We start from the raw sequence: 22,602 nt of genomic DNA, 5'->3' as shown, positions 1-22,602 counted from the left end.
CATTGTATATATGTACCACATCTTCTTTACCCATTCCTCTGTCGATGTACATTTAGGTTGCTTCCATGTCCTGGCTATAATAAATAGTACAGCAATGAACATTGGGGTGCCTGCATCCTTTCAAATTATGGTTTTCTCCAGATATATGCCTAGGAGTGGGATTTCTGGGTCATATGGTAGCTCTATTTTTGCTTTTTTAGGGAACCTCCATACCCAACTTTCAACAAGAAATGACATTTGTCCAAACATCGGTCAATAAAGGAAAGCAGCTATGACTCCAATTTCAAAATATATTATAATTTTCAATAAGAATGTTTGCTTCTAAGAGAAGTTAAACTTTCTGACAGAATACATTGAGGTGTAATTATTCTTCACTAAAGTGTTAGAAAAGGTATTTCTAACCTTGATTTCCTAATTTCTAAAATAATCCTCCCTTCTAAATTTTTACCGTGAATCTCGTGTCTCGGGTCCTGCAGGAAGAGCCTGGGAATGGTGCCGATAGGTTTTATAAATGAATAGATGTCAAAGAGAGAGTCACAAACCTCTCATTTAAATTCCTTTTTCTGCTATACTTGTTCTTTCCAAGCCTGTCATGTCTAAAAAAGTATCCTTAGATTTTCAGCCACATTTGATGGAGCGTCTGTGCTGTGATTTGTGAGGTGAGGACATTTTAAAACTCACAGCTCTCCAAGAAATACCATGGAAAAGATGTTTGTTTTTTAACAGAAAGGAAAGAACAAAACAATAATTGCCCCATTTCTGAATGCTGTATAGAATCCGTGGAGGGAAAACATAGAGGAAAACAATGGAAAGGACATTGTCAGGGTGACGCTAACAAAAAATGGCAGCAAAGTCAGTAAAGATTTACTGTCATCGAAGTCTGAAGCTCTAATGTTAGAACAACAGTAATTGCTAGCGCTGACTGAGCACTTCCTGTTTACCTGGTGCATTGCACGTGTCAAGTCTCTAGGTCCTTGAGACCGCCCTGTTGTCAGTAGGGAGACTTGCTATGTTTTCAAATAGGGACATGGCAGGTGCCCACGTGCTTTTTTAAAAGCTTACCCTAGGAGAAGTGTATAAACCACAGGGAGGTGAAGTGACCAGGTAGGAAGCTACTGCAGTAATGCAGACCAGAAGTGAGTGGAAGTCAGCTTTTCTGGCTAGTCCCAGAAGGAAAGGAGCAGCTTGCTTTCTGCAAAAGCATCCATTTGTTCTCTAGATGTTTCAAGGATTCCTTTTGCCAAAGGGGACCGTTGCTCATCTCTGAAGATCTGGGCACTGGTAGCACAGGCTCACCGACAAATCACTCTTCCCAGGCAGGTACAGAGGTAGAGGAAATTACAGTTCTCGAGTTGTATTAACATCTCAGACCCTGGCAACATCTGCATCTGAGGGGAAATGAAAATCGTTCTCTCTCCGAAAGATGGTGGCACTCCCTGAGGAAGGACTCAAACCCAGACTGATTTAGAGAGGCAACACAGCAATTACATCAGTCACTTTCACCTGCCGTGAAAGCAGAGCAGTCCCCTTTTTGGTGGCCACCTGTGACGAGCCGCTCATTGGCATCACGATTTTGACACCCCATCTGATGACTGGGCCTCCTTGGAACCGCCAGGGTAATGCAGTGAGGACAGGGCCAGGACCAAGTTCCAGAACCTTTGCAAAATTGCTTGATCTCATGATGTCCTGTGACTGTGATCAGAGATAGGCATGCCCAAATCAAAAAAGTAAACTTGGACCAAGATTTATGTAGTGAATATAAACAGTGCTGTAAATCCCTTGCAGTGCAGCCCCTCTGCTACCCCATCCTCCCTGCTCAAGAAGCAGCAGAGACGCTATCGGGACCATCTAGAAGGATGAGTCTGTACATGCAGCCTTTGACTTTCAAACTGAGGAATATCCGTCTCAGGCCCCCTTCAGGGGACAAGTGCCAGGGGACAAGAGACTCCCCGAAACTCTCTGCTGCGTCCTCAGCATCAGTGGGTGAAACATCCTCGTGAAACTGAAAGTGGGGTCCAGCTGCTCGCCGCTCAAAAACCAGTAAAGAGGCAAGGTTGCTGGAAAGGAAAGTTTGCTTTATTTCGGATGCCGGCAACTTGGGCAGGGTGAGGGTGGGGGACTCCTGTCCAAAGGCTGACTCCCCCCCAACTGACAATCAGTGGGCAAGAGGTTTCAGAGACGGAGGGAGGGGGCTACATGCAGAAACAGCACAGTCAGCCTTGACCGTCGTCTTGTTATTGGTCATCGGTGGTCTGACCAGAGTCATCTTGATTGCTTTAAGTACCGTTAATATTCAGTTCCAGGGTTGGTTTGTTCCCACTTCCTTGAGGCCAGTCCTCGGAATTGTGGCAGCTTATGTCATGGCTACAGTCTGGTCATCATGTAGTTAACTTCTTCCACCTGGTGGAGGTTTCAGTATCTATAAGAAAGCTCACAGGAGATGGCTCAGAACATTATCTATGGCCCTTGAGGAGGAACTGAAGGTTCTTGACTTTGCTTAATGACTAAACTATTATTCTTTAGTCTTGTTGGACCGTTTTCCTTTGTTTCTCCATTTTCTCACTTCTCTGATTAAAGTTATTCTTTGGCTAAAGTTTTTCTACAGACAAAAGGCAGGTGGAGGACATGGGGGGAAGGACCATAGGGTCCTGCTTGGTTTCACTCACGTGTGTGGGACAGGGGCTTCCAGGCCTGAGAAGCTAGGCCAGCTGGGAGGCGTCGCTGGGCCCTGCTGAGCACAGCGGGTGTCACCAAGCTTCCTTCCAGGGAACAAAGGGAAGAGGAATGAATGCCAGGAAAGGGTTGACTATCCCCAAACAGCTACCCTCTGCCTCTTAAAATTAATGCTCGACTGAAACGCACACCAAATATATCAAAATAGCCCCCTTTCTTGTATAGATATTTTATTTATTTATTATTGATGTACAATATTATGTAATTTTCAGATGTATAATGTAGTGGTTCACAATTTTTAAAGGTTATATTCCACTTATAGTTATTATACAATATTGGCTATATTTCCTGTGTTAAACAATATATTCTTGTAGCTTATTTATTTTATATCTAGTAGTTGGTACCTCTTTTCTTTTTTTTTTTTTTTTGGCTGCTTTTTTGGGTCTTCGTTGCTGTGCATGGCTTTCTGTAGTTGTGGTGAGCGGGGGCTACTCTTCGTTGAGGTGTGCGGGCTTCTTATTGCAGTGGCTTCTGTTGTTGCAGAGCACAGGCTCTAGGTGCGCAGGCTTCAGTAGTTGTGGCTAGCGGGCTCTAGAGTGCAGGCTCAGTAGTTGTGGCGCATGGGCTTAGTTGCTGCGTCGCATGTGGGATCTTCCTGGACCAGGGCTTGAACCCATGTCCCCTGCATTAGTAGGCGGATTTTTAACCACTGAGCTACCGGGGAAGCCCTAGTTTGTACCTCTTAATCCCCTACCCTATCTTGCTCCCCACCTTCCCTCTCCCCACTGGTAACCACTAGTTTGTTTTCTATATCGGTGAGTCTGTTTCTTTTTTGTTGTATTCACTGGTTTGGTTTTTCTACATTTAAGTGATATCATACAATATTTGTCTTTCTCTGATTGACTTATTTCACTTAGCATAATACCCTCCAAGTCCATCCATGTTTTTGCAAATGGCAAAATTTCATTCTTTTTTGTGTCTGAATAGTGTTCCATTGTATATATGTACCACATCTTCTTTATCCATTCCTCTGTTGATGGACACTTAGGTGGCTTCCATGTCTTTCCTACTGTAAATAATGCTGCTATGAACATTGAGGTACATGTATTGTGTCAAACTAGTGTTTTCATTTTGGGGGGATATATACCCAGGGGCGGAATCACTGGGTCGTATGGTAGCTCTATTTTTAGTTTTTTGAGGAACCTCCATACTGTTCTCCACAGTGGCTGCACCAACTTACATTCCCACCAACAGTGCACAAGGGCTCCCTTTTCTCCACAACCTCTCCAACATATGTTATTTGTGTTCTTTTTGATGATAGCCATTCTGACAGGTGTGAGGTGATATCTCATTGTAGTTTTAATTTGCATTTATCTGACGACTAGCGATGTAGAGCATCTTTTCATGGGCCTGTTGGCCATCTCTATGTCTTCTTTGGAAAAACGTCCATTCAGGTTTTCTGCTTCTTTTTTAATCGGGTGGTTTGCTTTTTTGATGTTGAGTTGTATGAGCTGTTTATGTATTTTGGATATTAACCCTTTATCGGTCATATCATTTGCAAATATTTTCTCCCATTCTGTAGGTTGTCTTTTCATTTTGTTGATGGTTTCCTTGGCTGTGCATAAACTTATAAGTTTAACTAGGTCCCATTTGTTTGTTTTTGCTTTTGTTTGCTTTGCTTTAAGAGACAGATCCAAACAAATATTGCTGTCATTTATGTCAAAGAAAGCTCTGCCTGTGTTTTCTTCCAGAAACTTCATGGTTTCCAATCTTACATTAGGTCTGTAATCCATTTTGACAAAGCCACCTTACTATGCCTCAGTCTGTGATTCCGTGAGATATTGGCCTTGCCTGTGCAATGTTCAGCAACAACCCAGGCTTCGAAGTTACTGTTTCGCCTCTTTTTCTCCATCACTGAACTGAAGAGTATTTTTTTTTCACTCTGCCCACTTGATCAGTGGTTTTCAGATTTTTTTTTCCTGCTTCAGTTCACTTGAGGGATATGTCACGTCATTAGCGGGAGCTTAGTACTGCAATGATTCTGAAGGTGGAAAGAAAAGGAGCTTTGAAATTGGGCAAATTTCCTGAAAAGCAGGTCTATTGAGGGTCCCTCCAGGGTGCACATGGCTTCACATCCCGGGAAAATCACTGTGCAGATGGTAAGAGAGCTGTGTGTCATCCAACAGGATTATTCCACAAAAAGTGGAAACCAGAAATGCCTGGCGACTTCTGACCCACGGCCAGGGCGACTTCAGAAAGCTGAGTGTGCAGTGTGATGCAGTTAGCACAAAGGCACGCGTCCTCGGCCAGCTAGGTGGTCAAGCACAACGAGCACAGGGTTCAGAGCCGGGTAGCCCTGGGTCCAGGCCCCAGCCATTCTGCTTCCCTGCTGCATGGTTGCAGGCAATCCACTTCATGCCTTCTGATCCTAAATTCCCTTCTCTATACAGTAGAAATAAAGACTTGCCTGGTAGAACTTCAAAGATGCCATAAACATATATTATTCATATAAGACATTGCTGTGAAAAGTCACTCATTCAGAGTAATATCCAACAGAATAAAAAACATTTTTAAGCTCAGTCAAATGTCAGGGTACAAATGTTTCTGGGCACTAAAACATCACATAATATTTTAGGCTCTAAACCTCAAGTCCATTATCACATAAGAAAGAGATGTTAGGTAAAGGAAGGCAACATGGCAACTGTTGCCTAGAGCATCACCAGCTGAATCCTGCAAAACAGAAATTACATTTGGAATTGAATTACATTGTACTAAAACATGGCCATTTGAAGTCCTGAGATTAATTAACAAGTTCTTTAAAGATATCAGTGTGTTGGCGTTTCGATTTCAGTTTGTTTAGAAATAACAGTTCCTGGGTCAAGGTTCTTGTTTCACCCAGCCCTCACCTCTCTTGCCCTTGAAGGCTCACACACTCCCTTTGGCTGCCTCTGTCCGGGACATTGATGATGGCAGTGACTGGTGGCCACCGCTGCCTCTGGCCCCGAGCTGCCAGGGCCACCTTCCCATCGACACTCCACCCTGCGGCCTGTCAGGCAAGTATAGGTGGCTTTAGTGCAATAGCAATAAATAGTTTATATAGACCAAATAAAATGCAGCGTTGGAAGAACCCAAAGAGGTGTATGGGTAGAAAACAAAGAAGTTCAGAGACTTTGCACGCCCCAGTGAGGGCATCTTCCTTCTTTTAGCGTGATGATTTTAGTCATTTTACGTGCACAGTTTTATTCATATGAGAAAGGGAGGAAAACTTCGATTTCAGAAGCTTCTAAAAACAACTCGACCCTGCACTGCCTGAGAACACACCGTGCATTAGGTACAGCCTCGACCTGCATCCCGTCCTTCCCGGCAGCTTTTCTGTTGAATAGGGTTTGGGGGGTTTTTCTCCTCTTTTAATATCTGGGAGCTGTGACATTTTTAACCGACTGCAGCATTTTGGAGTAACATTCTCTTGAGGTGGGCAACTGCGACGTATAATTATATCCTGTGGAAAATGATGGTGGTGTGAGGGGTGGGAATGAGGTTACTGAATCACAAAAACATGTTTCCTGTTCAGAAAAAAATGGCCACGTGTGAGATGTTCCACATCCTTCTTCTCTGTGCCCAGGGAGCGTGCAGCATCTTTACGTGGAGCCATTGGTATTCGCTGGACCTTAGCCTGCTTTCATTTTTATTGTTTCGGAGACTTATTACTCTTGCAGAGCGGTTCCCCGGTTTGCTGCCTTTTCTCAGTATATATGAGCTAAGGTAGTCCAAGGAAACACTTTAATTACATTTTAAGCAGAGTCAAAGCCTAAGTCTATTTTGGAAAATTCTAACAGACGGTGCAGTGAGACCATTAACTTCAGTCCCCCAAATAACATAAAGTGGTTTTTTTTCATAATCAAAAGTCCATAGTTGGTGTGTTAAATTGTATCTGCCTATTAAAAATCTGCCCTGAACGCTAAATATTGCCTCAGTGTGCGTATTGTATTTAAAAATCCCTCCTGTGAAAAGCATCCTTGGAGCATGGGCCGTTGTCATGCCTCCCAAGCTGGTCCTTGCACAGCTGCTCCAAGGATGGGGCATCATCAACTTCAAGGAAGCGCCTGTGCTGCGGTTGGATTGGATTTTAACCCTTACCTGCTCACAACTTCCGTCAAGCAAAACTGGAGAGATTAAGGAGGAATTGGAGGCTGTACTAAAACCTGAACTTAAGGGTGGGGGAGATGTTAGGAGTACGTAAGCCAGGTATCCCCCGAGCGGCCAGAATTCACGTGCTTAGGAATCCTCTGAAGGAATTCCTTCAAGGACCCGAGCTCTCACTTTCTCAGCAACAGCAGGATTCAAAACCTGGCTGGCTTTCCTTCCAGTAAATGTGAGAGGAACAGCTCTCCTCTAGAGCCACATAAATGATGTGGTGATTACTTACTTCCCAGGAATACTGGTTCAGAGTACGAGTCTTCTGAAAGCATTCAGTAATTCAATTTACGCAGTTTTATCGGAACACATCCAGCTTTTGACCTTCTTGAGGATAAAGAAGATAGCCAAAGAACCTTTTGTTCTTACCCCAAGAAAAATGCACAGCAGAAAATTGTCTGAAACGTTTGTTGATTTGCTTCATTTATTAAAAGATATTTAAAAGCCAGAAGGGCTGTGACGTAGGACATGGTAGAATGATTGTGTCGCAAAATTACTTAATTTTCCTCGGGCGCATTTCACTGGTGGGTTTATTAGTGACTACCTGTTCAGCTCATGGTCTGCAAAAAAGGAAAGATGGTAGGTCACAGGGTCATCAGAGAAGGCTCAGTCCCTCGGGAAGACGAGGCCTGGAGGAAGAGCCACTTCTGCCTCTGGAGTCTCACGTCTGTGCCAGGCCTTGCTGTGGGCCACACAGGAAGTGGTATTCTATAGCCCTGATGACCTGCATTTCTGCCCTGATTGCTATTCTTGCTCAGAATCCCCAAGCCAGGGGCTTCCCTGGTGGCGCAGTGGTTGAGAGTCCGCCTGCCGACGCAGGGGACACAGGTTCGAACCCTGGTCCAGAAAGATCCCACATGCCACGGAGCAACTAAGCCCACGTGTCACAACTACTGAGCCTGCGCTTTAGAGCCTGCGAGCCACAACTACTGAAGCCCATGCATCTAGAGCCTGTGTTCCGCAACAAGAGAAGCCACCGCAGTGAGAAGCCCACGCACCACAACGAAGAGTAGCCCCTGCTCGCCGCAATTAGAGGAAGCCTGCATGCAGTAACGATGATCCAACGCAGCCAATAAATAAAAAGAATTTCCAAGCCAGGAAGGCGGCCAGGGGCTCACTATGCAAAAGACGCATATGTCATGTCACAGCTTCTCTGAGTGCCCAATGGCTCTAGAGCAATAGATAAAGTTTTATTTTCTAAGTAGAAATTTAAACAGTTGACCTTTGTCCTACTGCAGGCATAAGAGGGAATCTAAAGTCTAAGGTAAATATGTTCTCAGCTATTTTGAAAATGTATGCTAATGGAAAGCCATGACATTTAAAACTGGGTCCATCTTAGAAATGTTTTTAAATGACAATCTCCATAACAAAAGAAAACAAAGCCAGGTGATCAATCCAGAAAGCCCTTTCTTCCTCTCTCTGGGCTCCCCATTAGGTATATTACTTACTTTACAAGCCAAGGATAAGAACACATGGTCTTCATAATGCAAATGTATTCATGGGAATGTATTCATGGGGAGACTGGCTGTATAATTGGAAGCAAAACCGTGCCAGAAAATGCGAGACGGATCACCAAATCTGTAGAGAGTCAGGAAACTGTGGATGGCACCAGTCATCTGATCTTTTCCTTGAAGCAGCTTTTTGTTTTGTTTTGTTTTGTTTTGATTTTGATTTTGTTTAAGAAAAAATACATTCTGCCACTTAAACTGATTCACATAATTCCTGGATGGAAAGTTGGGGAGGCTCATGGCAAGAACTCCCACTTCTACTGTTGCTCTCCTGCTGTTGCTTCCCTGCAACGATCACATTATCCTAGGAGATAAGAAAATTTCCTATTTTGTGAAAGCAGCCGACAGTTAAGCAAAGTTTACTTGACATCTTTTATATTGTCTTGTTGCAAACCTTCATTTGGAGATAAGGAGATACGATCTAGGTTGGAAAACAGTCATTGGTCATGTGTAGATTTAACTGTATCCCCTCCAAAGCCCCTGTCGGGAGGGGTGGTCCAGGAAGAGCGGTGGACTAAGGGTCAGAAAGCATTGAGATCTGACTCAAGCTGGTCTGCGATGATCTGGTTGGGGTCTTTGTCTGCAGCAGTAAAGCAGGCAGGTGGTCCTCCATGGCTGCTACTCTCATGAGTAGTAGTCAAGACGATGGACTCTTCATTTTGCTCACGTACTAATGCCCGTGGTCAGTGCTCAGAGATGGAGAGCATGGGCCCCACTCTCACAAAAACATGCAGAGGTCAAGTGCAGGGAGATTGGTTATCATCTCGTTGTTGATTTTGTCTGTTTTCTGGTCACCAGTTAATGAGAACAGTCAAATTAAAATAACGTTTTTTAGACTCGCAGACTTAGAGAACGAACTTATGGTTACCGGGGGGGAAGGGCATGCGGGAGAGGGATAGATTGGGAGTTAGGGATTGACATGTACACACTGCTACATTTAAAATAGATCACCAACAGGGACCTACTCTATAGCACAGGGAACTCTGCTCTACACTCTGTAATGACCTAAATGGGAAAAGAATCTGAAAAAGAATAGATATATATATATGTGTATAACTGAATCACTTTGCTGTACACCTGAAACTAGCACAACATTGGTAATCAACTAGACTCCAATATAAAACAAAAGTTAATAAATTTTTTTAAAAACAACTGTTTTTAAAAGCAAGGGCTATTGGAATTCCTGTGATCACCATAAATGCTAAAGAAACCCAGCTGTGATGTGGGCGCCTTCCCCCACGGAAAGCGTCTGTTTGTCAGGAATGGGAAGGAACTGGTGTGGCTCAGGGTGGCTTTGTCTCCGGTGACCCAGCAGGATCTCCTTGTACTAGTGGAGCAAGTGCCTCCTCCCTAATCCGTTGTTGACCCCCTCTCCATCTGTCTGTCTGTCTCTCATCCTGTGGGGAGTTAACTAGTGTCCGTGGGTCTACTGGAAGACACCCAGGTCTTCTTCAGAGTCAGGTCCCTTTTTCATCTTCCCATGAAAATAGCAAAGTCTGGAAACTTTCACATGGGTGGAGAAGGCAGAGGGGAATGAAATTGTAATTACATCACGACAAACTCAAAGTATTAATAGAATTAAATTGTCATAAGGGAAGTCAAATAATAGTTATTACTCAACGGTAAAATAATTGTCATTCATAGAGTAACAAAGACACTTCAGAAAAAGAGGATGACTTTTAAATCCCTAAAGCTATTTTAAATGCATATTGTATGGCGGAATAGACGTTACATGTCTAAATAAATCCTTTACCCATCCTATAACGGTCTTGTTCTAGATGGAATTAACTAACGATTTTCACTGTATTTTTATTAGCTTAATTTATTAATAATCCTGAAAATGTTTGTATTTGTTTTTGTCCTGCATTGCACAGTATCTTACCCTTCAGTTAGCAATGTATATTGTGAATCTGTTAATACAGCTCTAAGTGTGTAGTGCATCTGATCCTGGTCTGCCCCCATGGTTTTATTTCAAAATGATAAATACAATGTAAAAACTATTATGATAATGAGGTGTCGACAATGACCATGACTAAGGTACCTTACTTTAAAATGGGCAATTGAATACTGTTGGTGGGAATGTAAGTTGGTGCAGCCACTATGGAAAACAGTATGGAGGTTCCTCAGAAAACTAAAAGTAGAATTACCATATGATCCAGCAATCCCACTCCTGGGCATATATCCGGACAAAACTACAATTCAAAAAGATACATGCACCCGTATGTTCATAGCAGCACTATTTACGATAGCCAAGACATGGAAACAACCTAAATGTCCATCAACAGATGAATGGATGAAGAAGATGTTGTATAATATATATATATACAATGGAATACTACTCGGCCATAAAAAAGAACGAAATAATGCCATTTGCATCAACAGGGATGCAGCTAGGGATTATCATACTAAGTGGACTGGGCATTTGGGGTTAGTAGATGCAAACTATTATATATAGACTGGATAACCAACAAGGTCCTGAGATAAACCATAATGGAAAAGAATAGAAAAAAGAATGCATATATATGTATAACTGAGTCACTTTGCTGTACAGCAGAAATTAACACAACATTGCAAGTCAACTATACTTCAATTTTAAAAAATAAATAAATAAAATAAAATGGCAATTTAAAACTCTTAACTCTTATGCTTGCAGTGTTATCATTTCCCTCTTGGATGTGATGAAATGGTGTGTCCTGATGTTCTGTTGTGTGGAATTAATAGTGCAAGGGGGACAGAGTCAGGACAGGGCTCTTTTCCAGCCAGTCTCTGTTGAGGGCTGAGCTGTAAGGTAACAGCAGCTTTAACACACAGCAGTTCACAGAAAGCACGTGCACATTTTTTTTTTAACATCTTTATTGGAGTATAATTGCTTTACAGTGGTGTGTTAGTTTCTGCTTTATAACAAAGTGAATCAGTTATACATATACATATGTCCCCATATCTCCTCCCTCCTGTGCCTCCCTCCCACCCTCCCTATCCCACCCCTCTAGGCGGTCACAAAGCACCGAGCTGATCTCCCTGTGCTATGCGGCTGCTTCCCACTAGCTATCTGTTTTACATTTGGTAGTGTATATAAGTCCATGCCACTCTCTCACTTCGTCCCAGCTTACCCTTCCCCCCCCCGTGTCCTCAAGTCCATTCTTTACGTCTGCGTCTTTATTCCTGTCCTGCCCATAGGTTCTTCAGAATGGTTTTGTTTGTTTGTTTTTAGGTTCCGTATATATGTGTTAGCATACAGTTTTTGTTTTTCTCTTTCTGACTTACCTCACTCTGTATGACAGACTCTAGGTCCATCCACCTCACTACAAATAACTCAATTTCATTTCTTTTTATGGCTGAGTAATGTTCCATTGTATCTATGAAGCGCGTGCACTTTTACAGACGGACATCATGAACCCTGCAGGCAGTGCCTGTGGAGGTCTCCAAGTGCTCCAACTCCGCAGACACCCACACTGCAGAAGTCAAGCTTTATTTGGGCATCAAAGCCCAGCAGACGGCCCCCAGACACTGCAGTCACTCATTCATTCAATGACTAATTATCAGACTCCTATCACGAAGCGTGGGCTCCACACCAACAAAAATGAGGACCACGCAGCCCCTGCCTGGGGACATCCACAGCCTGGGGCAGAGACGGTAGAGTATGCCCAGCACTGCGCACTGTGTGGTCGGGTCTGAGCCACCTGCAGGCGGCAGGGCTCCCCATGGGGTCTGTGAGCAGGTGTGTCCCCACTCCGACCGCACTAAGGAGCAGCTCAGCTGATAAGCCACAAGTGGACCCATGAAAAGGAATAATGAATTGGTCCCATTGAACCACAGACTGATTGCTCAATAGTGGCCATTGCCAGCAATGGCCAAGATGGCCAAGCGCTTTAGCGGGGGATGGAGAGTAGGGGAGTATAAAGGAGCTTCCGTTCTAAAGAGGGAACTTGGAAAGCCATGCTGGGGCATGTTTGAGGATGTGCGTTCCTAGTACCACATTCACTGACCCCAGAGCATTTTAGGACGATGTTTCCACACACGTGATCTGCCTTTGTGTCTTCTGCCTGCTCTTCCCTTCTCTCCCAGTTGGTGCCAAGAAATATAAGAGTAGGTACAGAAAAGACAACAAAACAGTGTTACTAAATGCTTCTTGCTACCATCCTTCTTCCCAGTACCTCCTTATAGCGTTGGCTACGTGAAGGTGAAACAGAACGTGAACTAAAGTGGAAATTAAAATCCCAGATTTTTTTTTCACTTGTCAACTGATAGCAGAGGACATTTTCATTATAACTTGAATAGAAAAATGTATATCTGACTAATAACATGAAGATTAAAGACCCTAGGCATAATAATGCCAAATCCTTAAATAAATGGACATCTAAGCTCCATTAAAAATGAAAACTCTGGCAGAAGTTCTTAGAGGATTTTAGGCTGGAAGTCGTGAAGTCTTAGCTTACCTACTTTCACAGATTTAACCAAAAATAACCTTCCTTCAGTTTGCAGTTGGGAAGAAAAATGATATCTTTATATCTCGTAGGAGAATATTGAAAGGATGTAATGTAATTAAGAAATTGAGAGAAATGTTAAATTTTCTATAATAAATATTCAGGTAGGATGGGGATGAACACCCAACCATTTTCGGTAGATGGTACAGATAAATTGTGGGCTTACTCTTCAGCCCCCACCCGTGTTTGTGGCCTTTTAACTAAAGGAAAACAACAAAAAACTAAATGAGATATTTAAGATATAAAGTAGTTTAATAATCCATTATTTCATTCCTGTGAATATTCTCTTCCTTCCTTGACCCTTGTACATTTTTTAAGAACCCCCCCCAGTCATTAAGATCCCTGTGTTTGTTTACCGCACCGAATTGTAATTCGTCATGTCACTTGTCTCTTTCTTCCAGAGCTTCTTTGAAGGGCAGTCTGCACCATGGGACTCTGCTAAGAAAGATGAAAACAGAATGAAGAACAGATATGGGAATATTATTGCATGTAAGTGTTGATAGCATCATCGTGCTGTGCTGTAACTTTCTTTTCACATCTGCTGAGATTGACCACCGGCCTCATGCGGCAAGAATTTGCAGGGCAATTACTACCTTCATCCCGCTGGAAAAGCTGGTGTGATGCTCGTATTAGGGAAAGGAAAAACTACCTAAATACCCCCGCTACGTCCGTGTGTCTTGCTGTGGGGCTAGTTTTACTTTTAGATTGAAGGTTTGGGTAACCTAGGTAATGTTCAAATGCTGAGACAGAAAATGCATTTTGGAAGGAGTAAACATAACAGACCTAATGCTTCCCATCTGCTCCATGAGAAGGAATAGACATAATGATTCGAAGCGCGCCTCGCTGCCAGGAGCTTCTCAGCAGACATGAGCTCATTAATCCTCAGGACACTTGGGGTAGGGAGGTCAGTAATAGCCCCATTTTGAGGACAGGAAACTGAAACTCAGAAGTTAAATGGTAGTCCCTGTATCACAACACGCATTAGCAAAAGAGCTAGGATGATATCTCAGAAATTCTCAGTTCCTATGAAAAGGAATGGTCCCAATCCATAATGCCTCGGACGGTTTTTAAATCAAGCCCAACCTCATTAATGTTCCGTAACGATGCCGGGATGCCTGGTAGATTGATGAGCTTCCTTCTTCCAGGGCTGAAGCCATCCATCCCCTGCATTAAACTGCTCAAAGCCACACGTGACTGCACCGAGGTACTCATGGAATTAATACTATCTCTAAAGATACGTAAATTTAAAAAACAACAATAATGTGAAATATAGAGCACCTAGCTCATCCTCCCTTATTACTTGTAAGAGAACAAACTTGAAAGGTTTGGATACTCCAGCGGAGCTATATATTATCTTTCTTGATTGTGGAAGTGCGGTTAGATTTTATCTGCCTGAGTTAACATTTTCTTGGTAGGACAGTTGAGCTTCTATAGCAGCGCCACCCAGTAGAATTTTCTGTGATTGCAGAAATGTTCTGTGCCTGTGCTGTCCGGTGCAGTAGCCCTCACCATACCAGCACTTGAAATGTGGCTGGTGTGACCGAGGAACTGAATTTTCTATTGTATTCAATTTTAATTATTTTTAATTTAGATCGTCCACGAGACGAGGGGCTCCCATATTGGATGGTGCAGACCTACAGTGTGTTTCATGTTTAAAAAGAAGTGTGTCGGGGTTTACATATAATATGAACCATCCCAACTGGGCCTGAACATGGCCTGTTTTCCCTTTGGCCACTCACAAAGCCAAACCACTGGTTCTGCAGATGGCAAGTGCTAGCTTCGGGAGTCTTGTGCATTCATTTACTTAGAGCTTCATTTTTAGAGAGAAGATGTTCCCCTGAGATCTAAGGCTTCATTGCCCCTCAGTGAATTCAGTCAACACTTGGCCCCCCGAGGACCCCAGGGTGATGGGGACGATGTCCCTGCCCCCAGGACAGAGCAGCACAGACAGATGAGAGACTGTGAGTCTGGTCTCTCTGCACCAGGACGCAGTCCTGCGTTGGAGCTGTGTGTACAGCGCTGTGTGCTGCAGGGGCTCAGAGAAGGAAAGCATCATTTCCAGCCAGAGAGGGGTCATGGGAAGAGTCCGTTGGCCAATATAGATCCTCCCAAGTTACTTCGTGTTCTCTGTGAGCCTGCTGAAGTTTCACACCCTCAGAAGAATCCAGATTTCTCAAAGTGGCTTATAGGAGCCTTCCCAGGGTTCCTTCAGCTCTGCCACTAATTCCAAGGAGGTCCACCGAGGTAAAATGGGCACTTCGCAGCCGTGCCACCCACGCCAGGTAGAAGAGATGTCAGTGAGCCCTTGTCCTGCGGCCGCCATATCCGAGGTGTGGGCCTCACACCGAGCATCTGGAGAGCAGCGTCCAGGGCTCTGGTTTGGGCTGTGCTCAGAGACCCGGCCAGCCTCTGTTCAGTGTGACTTTGACTCTGTTCCTTCCCAATGTGTAGTTCGACGGCTGCACTTGGTAGATGCTTGAGAAATCGTTTTGAATGCTTAAAGAAAAAAGTGATAAAAGCTAGCATTTGCTGAGCACTTGCTATATGCTAGACACCCCTGTTACACCTGTTAAGCCCTTTACACCTGTTAACTCCCTCACTCCCTGTAATGATCCTGTGACATTGTTCATCCATTTTACAGGAGAGGAAAACTGGGGCATAAAGAAGGTGAAAGGGTTACACAGTTAATAAGATGGGGACAAGATTCCAACCCAGGGGCAGCTCTTATAACCACCACCCAGTGGATGCTGGATAGTCAGTCCCCACCGACCATTAGCATCATTGCCTGCACAGGCCAGTATCTGTGACAAGAGGCAGCTTGAGAAGACTTTCACCCCCCTCATCCCCATTCTTCATCTCCCCAGGCCACCTCCAAATAAATATACAAACTAAGTACAAAGAGTACACTCCCTGTTGAAGGCAGCTTCAAGCCAAGTCCTCCAGCCCCCAGGCTGACCCCCTGTGGCCCCCTGTTCTGAAATTCTGGAGCTGCCGCTGTTGTGGGCCTCCTGCAGAAATTCTTCTTTGATGGCTTCAGATCTGTTGCCTAAGAAAGATATTGGGGTCAGGGTCTAATTTATGTATTAATTGTTAGCCTATCATCACTAACCATCACTAGCTCAGAATGGGCGTCACCACCAAGATCATCTTCAACTCTCAAGACCCTGCACTTAGGACAGATTATCTTGTCACCCTAGGCAGGCACTGGCTGTGGTCTGTGTGTCCAGCAGAATGTTGTCAGAGGTGGAGAAGGTTTAAATCTACCTCCCACCCTCATGAATGTACACTGTCTGTGGGCTGGACCAGACTAGGATGCACGTGAACTAATAGGACAATGTAAATGACTAAGGGAAAAGCCTTTGGGGGCAAAAGAGAGGAATTTAGGATTGGGAACTAGAAGACACAGTTCACAGTCTGTTTCACCATGTATTAGCCAAGTGACCATGGGAAAGTCATGAACCTTCTCAATGTCCCAGTTTCCTAAAAAGCCAGCTGTTGTGGAAATGAACTTATACGCCACATAAAAACATCACTGATTGTTGTTACCTTTGAAAAATCGCATCTTTCTTCTCTGTTACTCCTTACCCTTCCTCAGCTTAGTGGGCTCAGTAGGTCATTTAAAACGAAAAACAAAAGCAGCATTTGGAAGTCTCGGGTTGGAAATGATGAACTTGTGGATAATTGCAGGCGCTACGTTGCTCCCTAATTGTCAGCAGGATTCTGCACAGCGACCCGCTCATCACGGGCTGTGACCATGGGCTCTATTTCTGGAGAGTTTGCCTTTATTCCTGATAAATCCCAGAGGGGGTGGATTTTCCAGCTCTCACCTGCCTCCACCTCACCTGTTGCGCTCTTTCAGTGTTTCTTCCATCAGCTTGCGTTGTTTTTGTGCTTTTGTAGGGACGATGTCAGAAAGATGTCCTGTGCCCAGGCAGCTCTGTCCAGTCTCCTGATCTTACCCCTCAGCTGCCGTGGCATTCTGAAGGCTTTCCCCGCACACATGTTGTCTTTTTTTTATGTATTTTTAAAGTAAAAATTGTCCGTATTTAAGGTGTACAACATGATGCTTGATATAGATAAATAGCGAAATGATTACGATAGCCAAGCTAATGAAAGTACCTTCCCCTCACATAGTTGTCATTTTTTATGTGTGGTGAGAGCACCCGCAATCTACTCTCCTAGCAAGTTTCTGGATTCAGTACAGTATAATTAACCATCGTCATCATGGTGTACATTCAATCTCGAGACTTAGTCATCCTATGTAACTGCCACTTCATACCCTTTGACCAACACCCCCCCATTTACCCCTTTCCCCCCGCATGCTCCTCGTAACCACCCTTCCACTCTCTGCTTCTATGAGTTTGACTTTTTTTAGATTCCATGTACAAATGAGATCATGCAGTGTTTTTCTTTCTGTGTCTGGTTTATTTCACTCAGCATAAGGTCCTAAAAGTTCATCCATGTCGTTTCAAATGGTTACCTTTTCCTCCAGTTTTCTGTTGCTTTCTAAAATCCCTCTAGAACTGTCTGTGATTGTTTCTATAATTGTCTATAACGGTCTATGCTGACGTATTCTGAGACATCAGCCACTTAGGCCACCTACCGAACAATTATTAATGCTCTTAAACTAGGGTGTGCACATCCTTAGATGCCACTAGTAGCTAACTAGCGGGAGTTTGATACCACATATGGCTTGCAGAAACACCACTACTGCCGGCTGGCTTCAATACCAGAACTGCCCTGATGCCAGCCCATGCCAAGCCTGGTGCTAGAACTCACAGCCTGAGTGCTGTTTGTCTAGGGGGCCCCAATCCAGCGTGAGCTCCCCAGTAGGGTCTGATGAAGCCGCTGCAGTGCTAAGTACCCCTCTGAGAATCACCATTTGGAGCTGCTTCATTTGAGACTGTACGTCTTTAGTTATGGCAGCGAAAATGAATCTTTGATATCGTTAAAATTGTAGAAGGATTTCAGGAATAAAAATACTTATCTAAATCACCCTAATGTATACACTCATACTGGTTGTTTCTTTAAAGGCATGGAGAAAAGTATTACACCTCCCTTCCCCACCAAGAAATCCTGCAATTGTGGAAAAATCAGTTTCCCTGACTGGGAAGCCCGCTTCAGGGAGTCTAGGCTTTGGGAATAGCACCACTAACTACGATGAGGAACTGGGGGATTCCATGAACAATGAACATGTCCTAGAGATTCTTGTTAGTGCTTTTCAGAGAACATAAGAAGTGCTTTAATGATCACATTCGTAGTTTTGTAACAGTGTTTGCATATAAAATGGTTTTAATGGTGCTTAAAAACTGTTTATTGGCTGTTGTTCTTAAGTAAGGTGAACTTTTCCCTCAGTTACACGATAAATTTGCTGAGCTAGCCCTTTCCAAATGTAAACAAATACCCCGTCCACTATTAACAGACACACAAACACACACACACAAGCATAGCCCCCCCGATAGTCTCAGCAGTTCTTAATTGTAATTAACAATTACAATTGAGAGAATAAGATGCAAGTCAGACAAAAAGAATGAAACTCTGCCATTTGCAACCACATGGATAGACCTAGAGGGTATTACACTAAGTGAAATAAGTCAGACAGAGAAAGGAAAATGCTGTATGTTACCACTTATATGTGGAATCTAAAAAATAAAACAAACAAATGAATATAACAAAACAGAAACAGACTCACAGGTACAGAGAACAACTAGTGGTTACTAGTGGGGAGAGGGAAAGGGGGAGGGAATTGAGAGGTACAAACTATTATGTATAAGATAAATAAACTACAAGGATATCATGTACAGCACAGGGAATACAGCCAGTATTTTATAATAACCTTAAATGGAGTATAATCTATAAAAATATTGAATCACTATCACTATTTTATATACTTGAAACTAATATAATATTGTAAATCAACTATACTTCCACTGAATAGGTAGATGTTAGATAGTTAGATAGATAGGTAGGTAGGTAGGTAGATAGATAGATAGATAGGTAGGTAGATAGATAGATACATAGAAGATAGATAGATGATAGATAGATAGATAGATAGATAGATAGATAGATAGATAGATAGATGCAAACCAGGGCCTGACGCAGCTGAGGAAGGGAGCCCAGTCCAGGCGGAGGCCCTGAGGGAGGGACAGCCAGCCTGGGTCAGTGTGGCGTCGGGGACAGTAAGGACCTCGTGTAGCTGGAGCAGAGGGGGTACCATCCAGGGGAGAGGCAGGAATTGTGAAGACCCTGGGGGACAGCAGTGAGCCAACACAGACTCAGCCCCTACACTCGGGAAGTTGACATCTCCTTTGAGAGGAAGAGAGACTTGACTATACAAATAAATGAAATAAAAATAAAAATGAAGTGAAAGTCAAGGGCCATAAGGAGAGGAGCGCAGTCCTGCAAGAGCCTGTACATGGGAGCTGACTGATTCCAGAGGATGTGGAATGAAGGCAGCTGACCCAGGGGCTAGAGCAGGGGTGTGCAGACATGCAGGAACCCATAGTTTGAGGAGGGGAAGGAAGGCGGGGTGGCCAGAGCTGGGAGAGGTGGAAGGGGGAGGGGGGCCCGAGAGAGAAGGAGGTGGGAGCCAGGCCTGCAGGGCCTTCTGGGGCAGATTCAGTGTCTTAGTCTTTATTATAAGAACAAGGGACACCTCATTAAAGGGTTGGGAGGGAGGGTTAATCTAATTTACATTTGGAAAGATTAGTCTAACTGCAGTAAAGAGTGAATCAGAAGGGGACCCTAGCTAAAAGATTCTCTCTTGGCCCAGGTGACAAGTGATGGTAATGTGTACTAGAAAGTAACAGATGGATTCAAGGAAGACACAGGGTCAGAGGTGACTCCTGTGTTTCTGACTTGGGTGGATGGAGGATGGACGGCGGACAGACAGACAGATGGAAGGACGGGCTGTTTACGAGATGGGTAACACTGGAAGGGAACCAGACTTGGAGCTCAGGGGTGGCAGTGAGGTCGGTGGTAGCAGGGAAAGCTTGTGAGTTGAATCCGGGGATATACTGAGACGCCTTTGAAACATTCAGATGGGATGTCAAGTAGGCACTTATGTGGACGGCTCTGGAACCCAAAAGAGTTGTAAATTTGTGAATCTCGGGGCACATCAGTGGTAGTCGTGAGGTTCTCTGTGGAGGGAGCATGGAGGGTGTCAAGGGCCTAGCACCCAGCCTGGAGGGGCTTTAAAAATGAGAAATACTGGGGCTTCCCTGGTGGCGCAGTGGTTGAGAGTCAGCCTGCCGATGCAGGGGACACGAGTTCATGCCCCGGTCCGGGAGGATCCCACATGCCGCGGAGCGGCTGGGCCCGTGAGCCACGGCCACTGGGCCTGCGCGTCCGGAGCCTGTGCTCCGCAACGGGAGAGGCCACAACAGTGAGAGGCGCACGTACTGCAAAAAAAAAAAAAAAAAAGAAGAGAAATACTGAGACAAAACTGCTTAGCATGTGCAAAGGAGCACATGTCATGGAGGGGAGGGCCACGCAGGGCGTCCCGCCGGGGCGTCTAGTACAATGAAGATGGCGATGTAACAAGGTGAGGAGCAGCCGTGAAACTGCCAAGAGCTGCTTGGAATGAGTAGGGGAGGGGCGAGGGGGTACGGCCTTGACCGTGAGGACCCACGACTCTTACAGGAAGGGAGGCCCTTCTGAGGTCTGGTGTCCGTCTGGACTCAGGGTGCCCGTGCTTAGTGAGGCGACTAAGAAGACAGTGTGAGCTGTGACCCGGTCTGTCCCACCCAAGTCTTCTCACCAGCTACCCTGCCTCCGTGGCCCGGGCTGAGGGCTGCAGGTCCCCAGGACTTTGTCTTAAAGCAAGGTGCTTCTTTCTGCTAACTGAGCAACCGTGTCACTTCTGAGGGATGTACTACTGTCGTGATCCAGGTTAGGTATAAAGGCAGGCAAAGGCAGGAGAGAGGGGGACGGGGTGAGTGTAGGGGCAAGATGCCCTGGGAGAGGGAGCTTCCTGCATCAAAACTCCGGCAGACGAGAGCAAGACAGAAACATATCCCACAATATGTGCAGGAAAGAAAAGGGTAAATTCTAGAAAAATCAGGCAAAATAAAATAAGAGTCAGGGGATCTGCCAGGAATCTGAAAATAAAGAGTAGGCGTCTCTGACAAAGGGTCCAGTTAAAAAAGTCAGAAACAAGGCAGGACTAAGAAGTTGGCGACACAAAACCAGCAGCAGGAGTGAAGCTTAGCACAGAGCCAGCCAGCGCTCAGCTGAAAGCTCCTTCTTGTTTCTTGCTCAGAAGCTGCCTGGCTGAGCCTGAGCCCACCCTCCATCCCCACCCCCGTGGGCAGGGGTAGGGACCCCAGGCTGGAGCAGTGGGGAGAGGTGCAGGACGCCCAGCACTTCCTGTCGGTTACCTTGGCCCCTCTGCCTCTTGTACCTTGAAACCAGTGCAGACCAGCCCTTGGCAAGATGTAACCACAGGAAGAGCAAGGCTGTCATTTGAAGCAATCAATTATAATTAAAATTAATTTTGAGTCTCCTGTCGGTGGACAAATGTTACATACATCACTGTGATTCCAGTTTGCCTTAAATATGTCATCAGTATTCAGCAGAAAGGGAGAATTGGTTAGAGATGAAAGATTATCAGTGACAGACTCCATTTCTGCTGCTATAATAATATCTAATCACTTACAGGTTCCGACTGCAAGGCTGTGACCCAGATCCATCGTGTTTAATGTGAAAATGATGTTAAAATATTTGAAGCTATGTAGATGTATTTTAAACATAACGTTATTTGATAAAAAGGGCATAAATAACATGTTTCAGGGACTGAGGGAGCTGCTTTAAATCTCTAATTACCCCACCTCTAATGTGTGAAGACAGTCATACACACACACACACACATGCATATATACACACACGCAAATACATATATACAAACATACATACATGTACACATATATATGTATATACATACATATATACACACCATAAATACACACACAGAGACATATTTATACACATACGTATGTACATACATATATACACACATGTAAACACATACTTATATAAATACTATAAATACATGCATGCGCATGCATATATGTATACATACGTGCATATGTATATACACACACCATAAACACATGCACACATGCATAAATACACACATGCAGACATATGTTTGGAAAAGTCCCAGCCGATTATAACTTTGCAGCATTAAGCAATGGTTTGTTATGACCAGGTCTTTATGGGCCTGTTTCTTAACCAAAAATATGACTTTTGCCCTATTTCACGTAGTAAGGGCTTTTTGGAAAGAAATTGGAGGAATAGCAACGTACCTTTAATGCAGATTGAGTTTCTCAAAATGACAGAGTTTATCCCCCCCTGGGTGGGGTAGCGCTGAGTGGTGATTATTATATAAACGTTCATTGAGGTTTGATCATATTCCATTCATCCATGGCCAAATAGGTTTCTTTCTCCAATTATAAAAACAGTCCATACACATTAAAGAAAATGTGTGCAGTGAAGAAAAGAGGGGGGAAATTGTCCAGGACCACACCAAACAAATTCAAACCCTGCTAACATTTTCTTTCTATTTCCTTCAAATCTCTTTTCTTTATGCCTTGAAGTTGTTGGCTTTATTTTGTAAAATAAAAATAGATTTATTGTTTTCTTTCTGATTCCTAAGACAGTATAAACTATGTAGACAATTAAAGTGGTACATAAACTCATAAATGGAAAAGTCAATATCCCTCCAGATTTTGCCACCCAGCAGA

At 44.1% G+C, this 22,602-nt stretch overlaps 1 protein-coding gene across 1 annotated transcript in view; it reads left to right on the top strand.

Annotated features, from left to right (window-relative positions):
* PTPRM (protein tyrosine phosphatase receptor type M) overlaps window positions 1-22,602 on the top strand; it is a 750,850-nt gene that overhangs the window by 635,934 nt on the left and 92,314 nt on the right. The window contains exon 19 of the mRNA XM_089894939.1: window positions 13,261-13,348. Coding sequence (XP_089751065.1) covers window positions 13,261-13,348 — 88 coding nt within the window. The remainder of the gene's footprint in view (window positions 1-13,260; window positions 13,349-22,602) is intronic.

Source organism: Delphinapterus leucas, chromosome 14 (genome assembly GCF_059928025.1).
Source record: "Delphinapterus leucas isolate spDelLeu-1000000601 "Yukka" chromosome 14, BTC_Dleu_Yukka2, whole genome shotgun sequence".
Lineage (NCBI taxonomy): Eukaryota > Metazoa > Chordata > Mammalia > Artiodactyla > Monodontidae > Delphinapterus > Delphinapterus leucas.
Note: the sequence above shows the minus strand (reverse complement) of the source record. Positions and strands in the feature narration are given on the sequence as shown.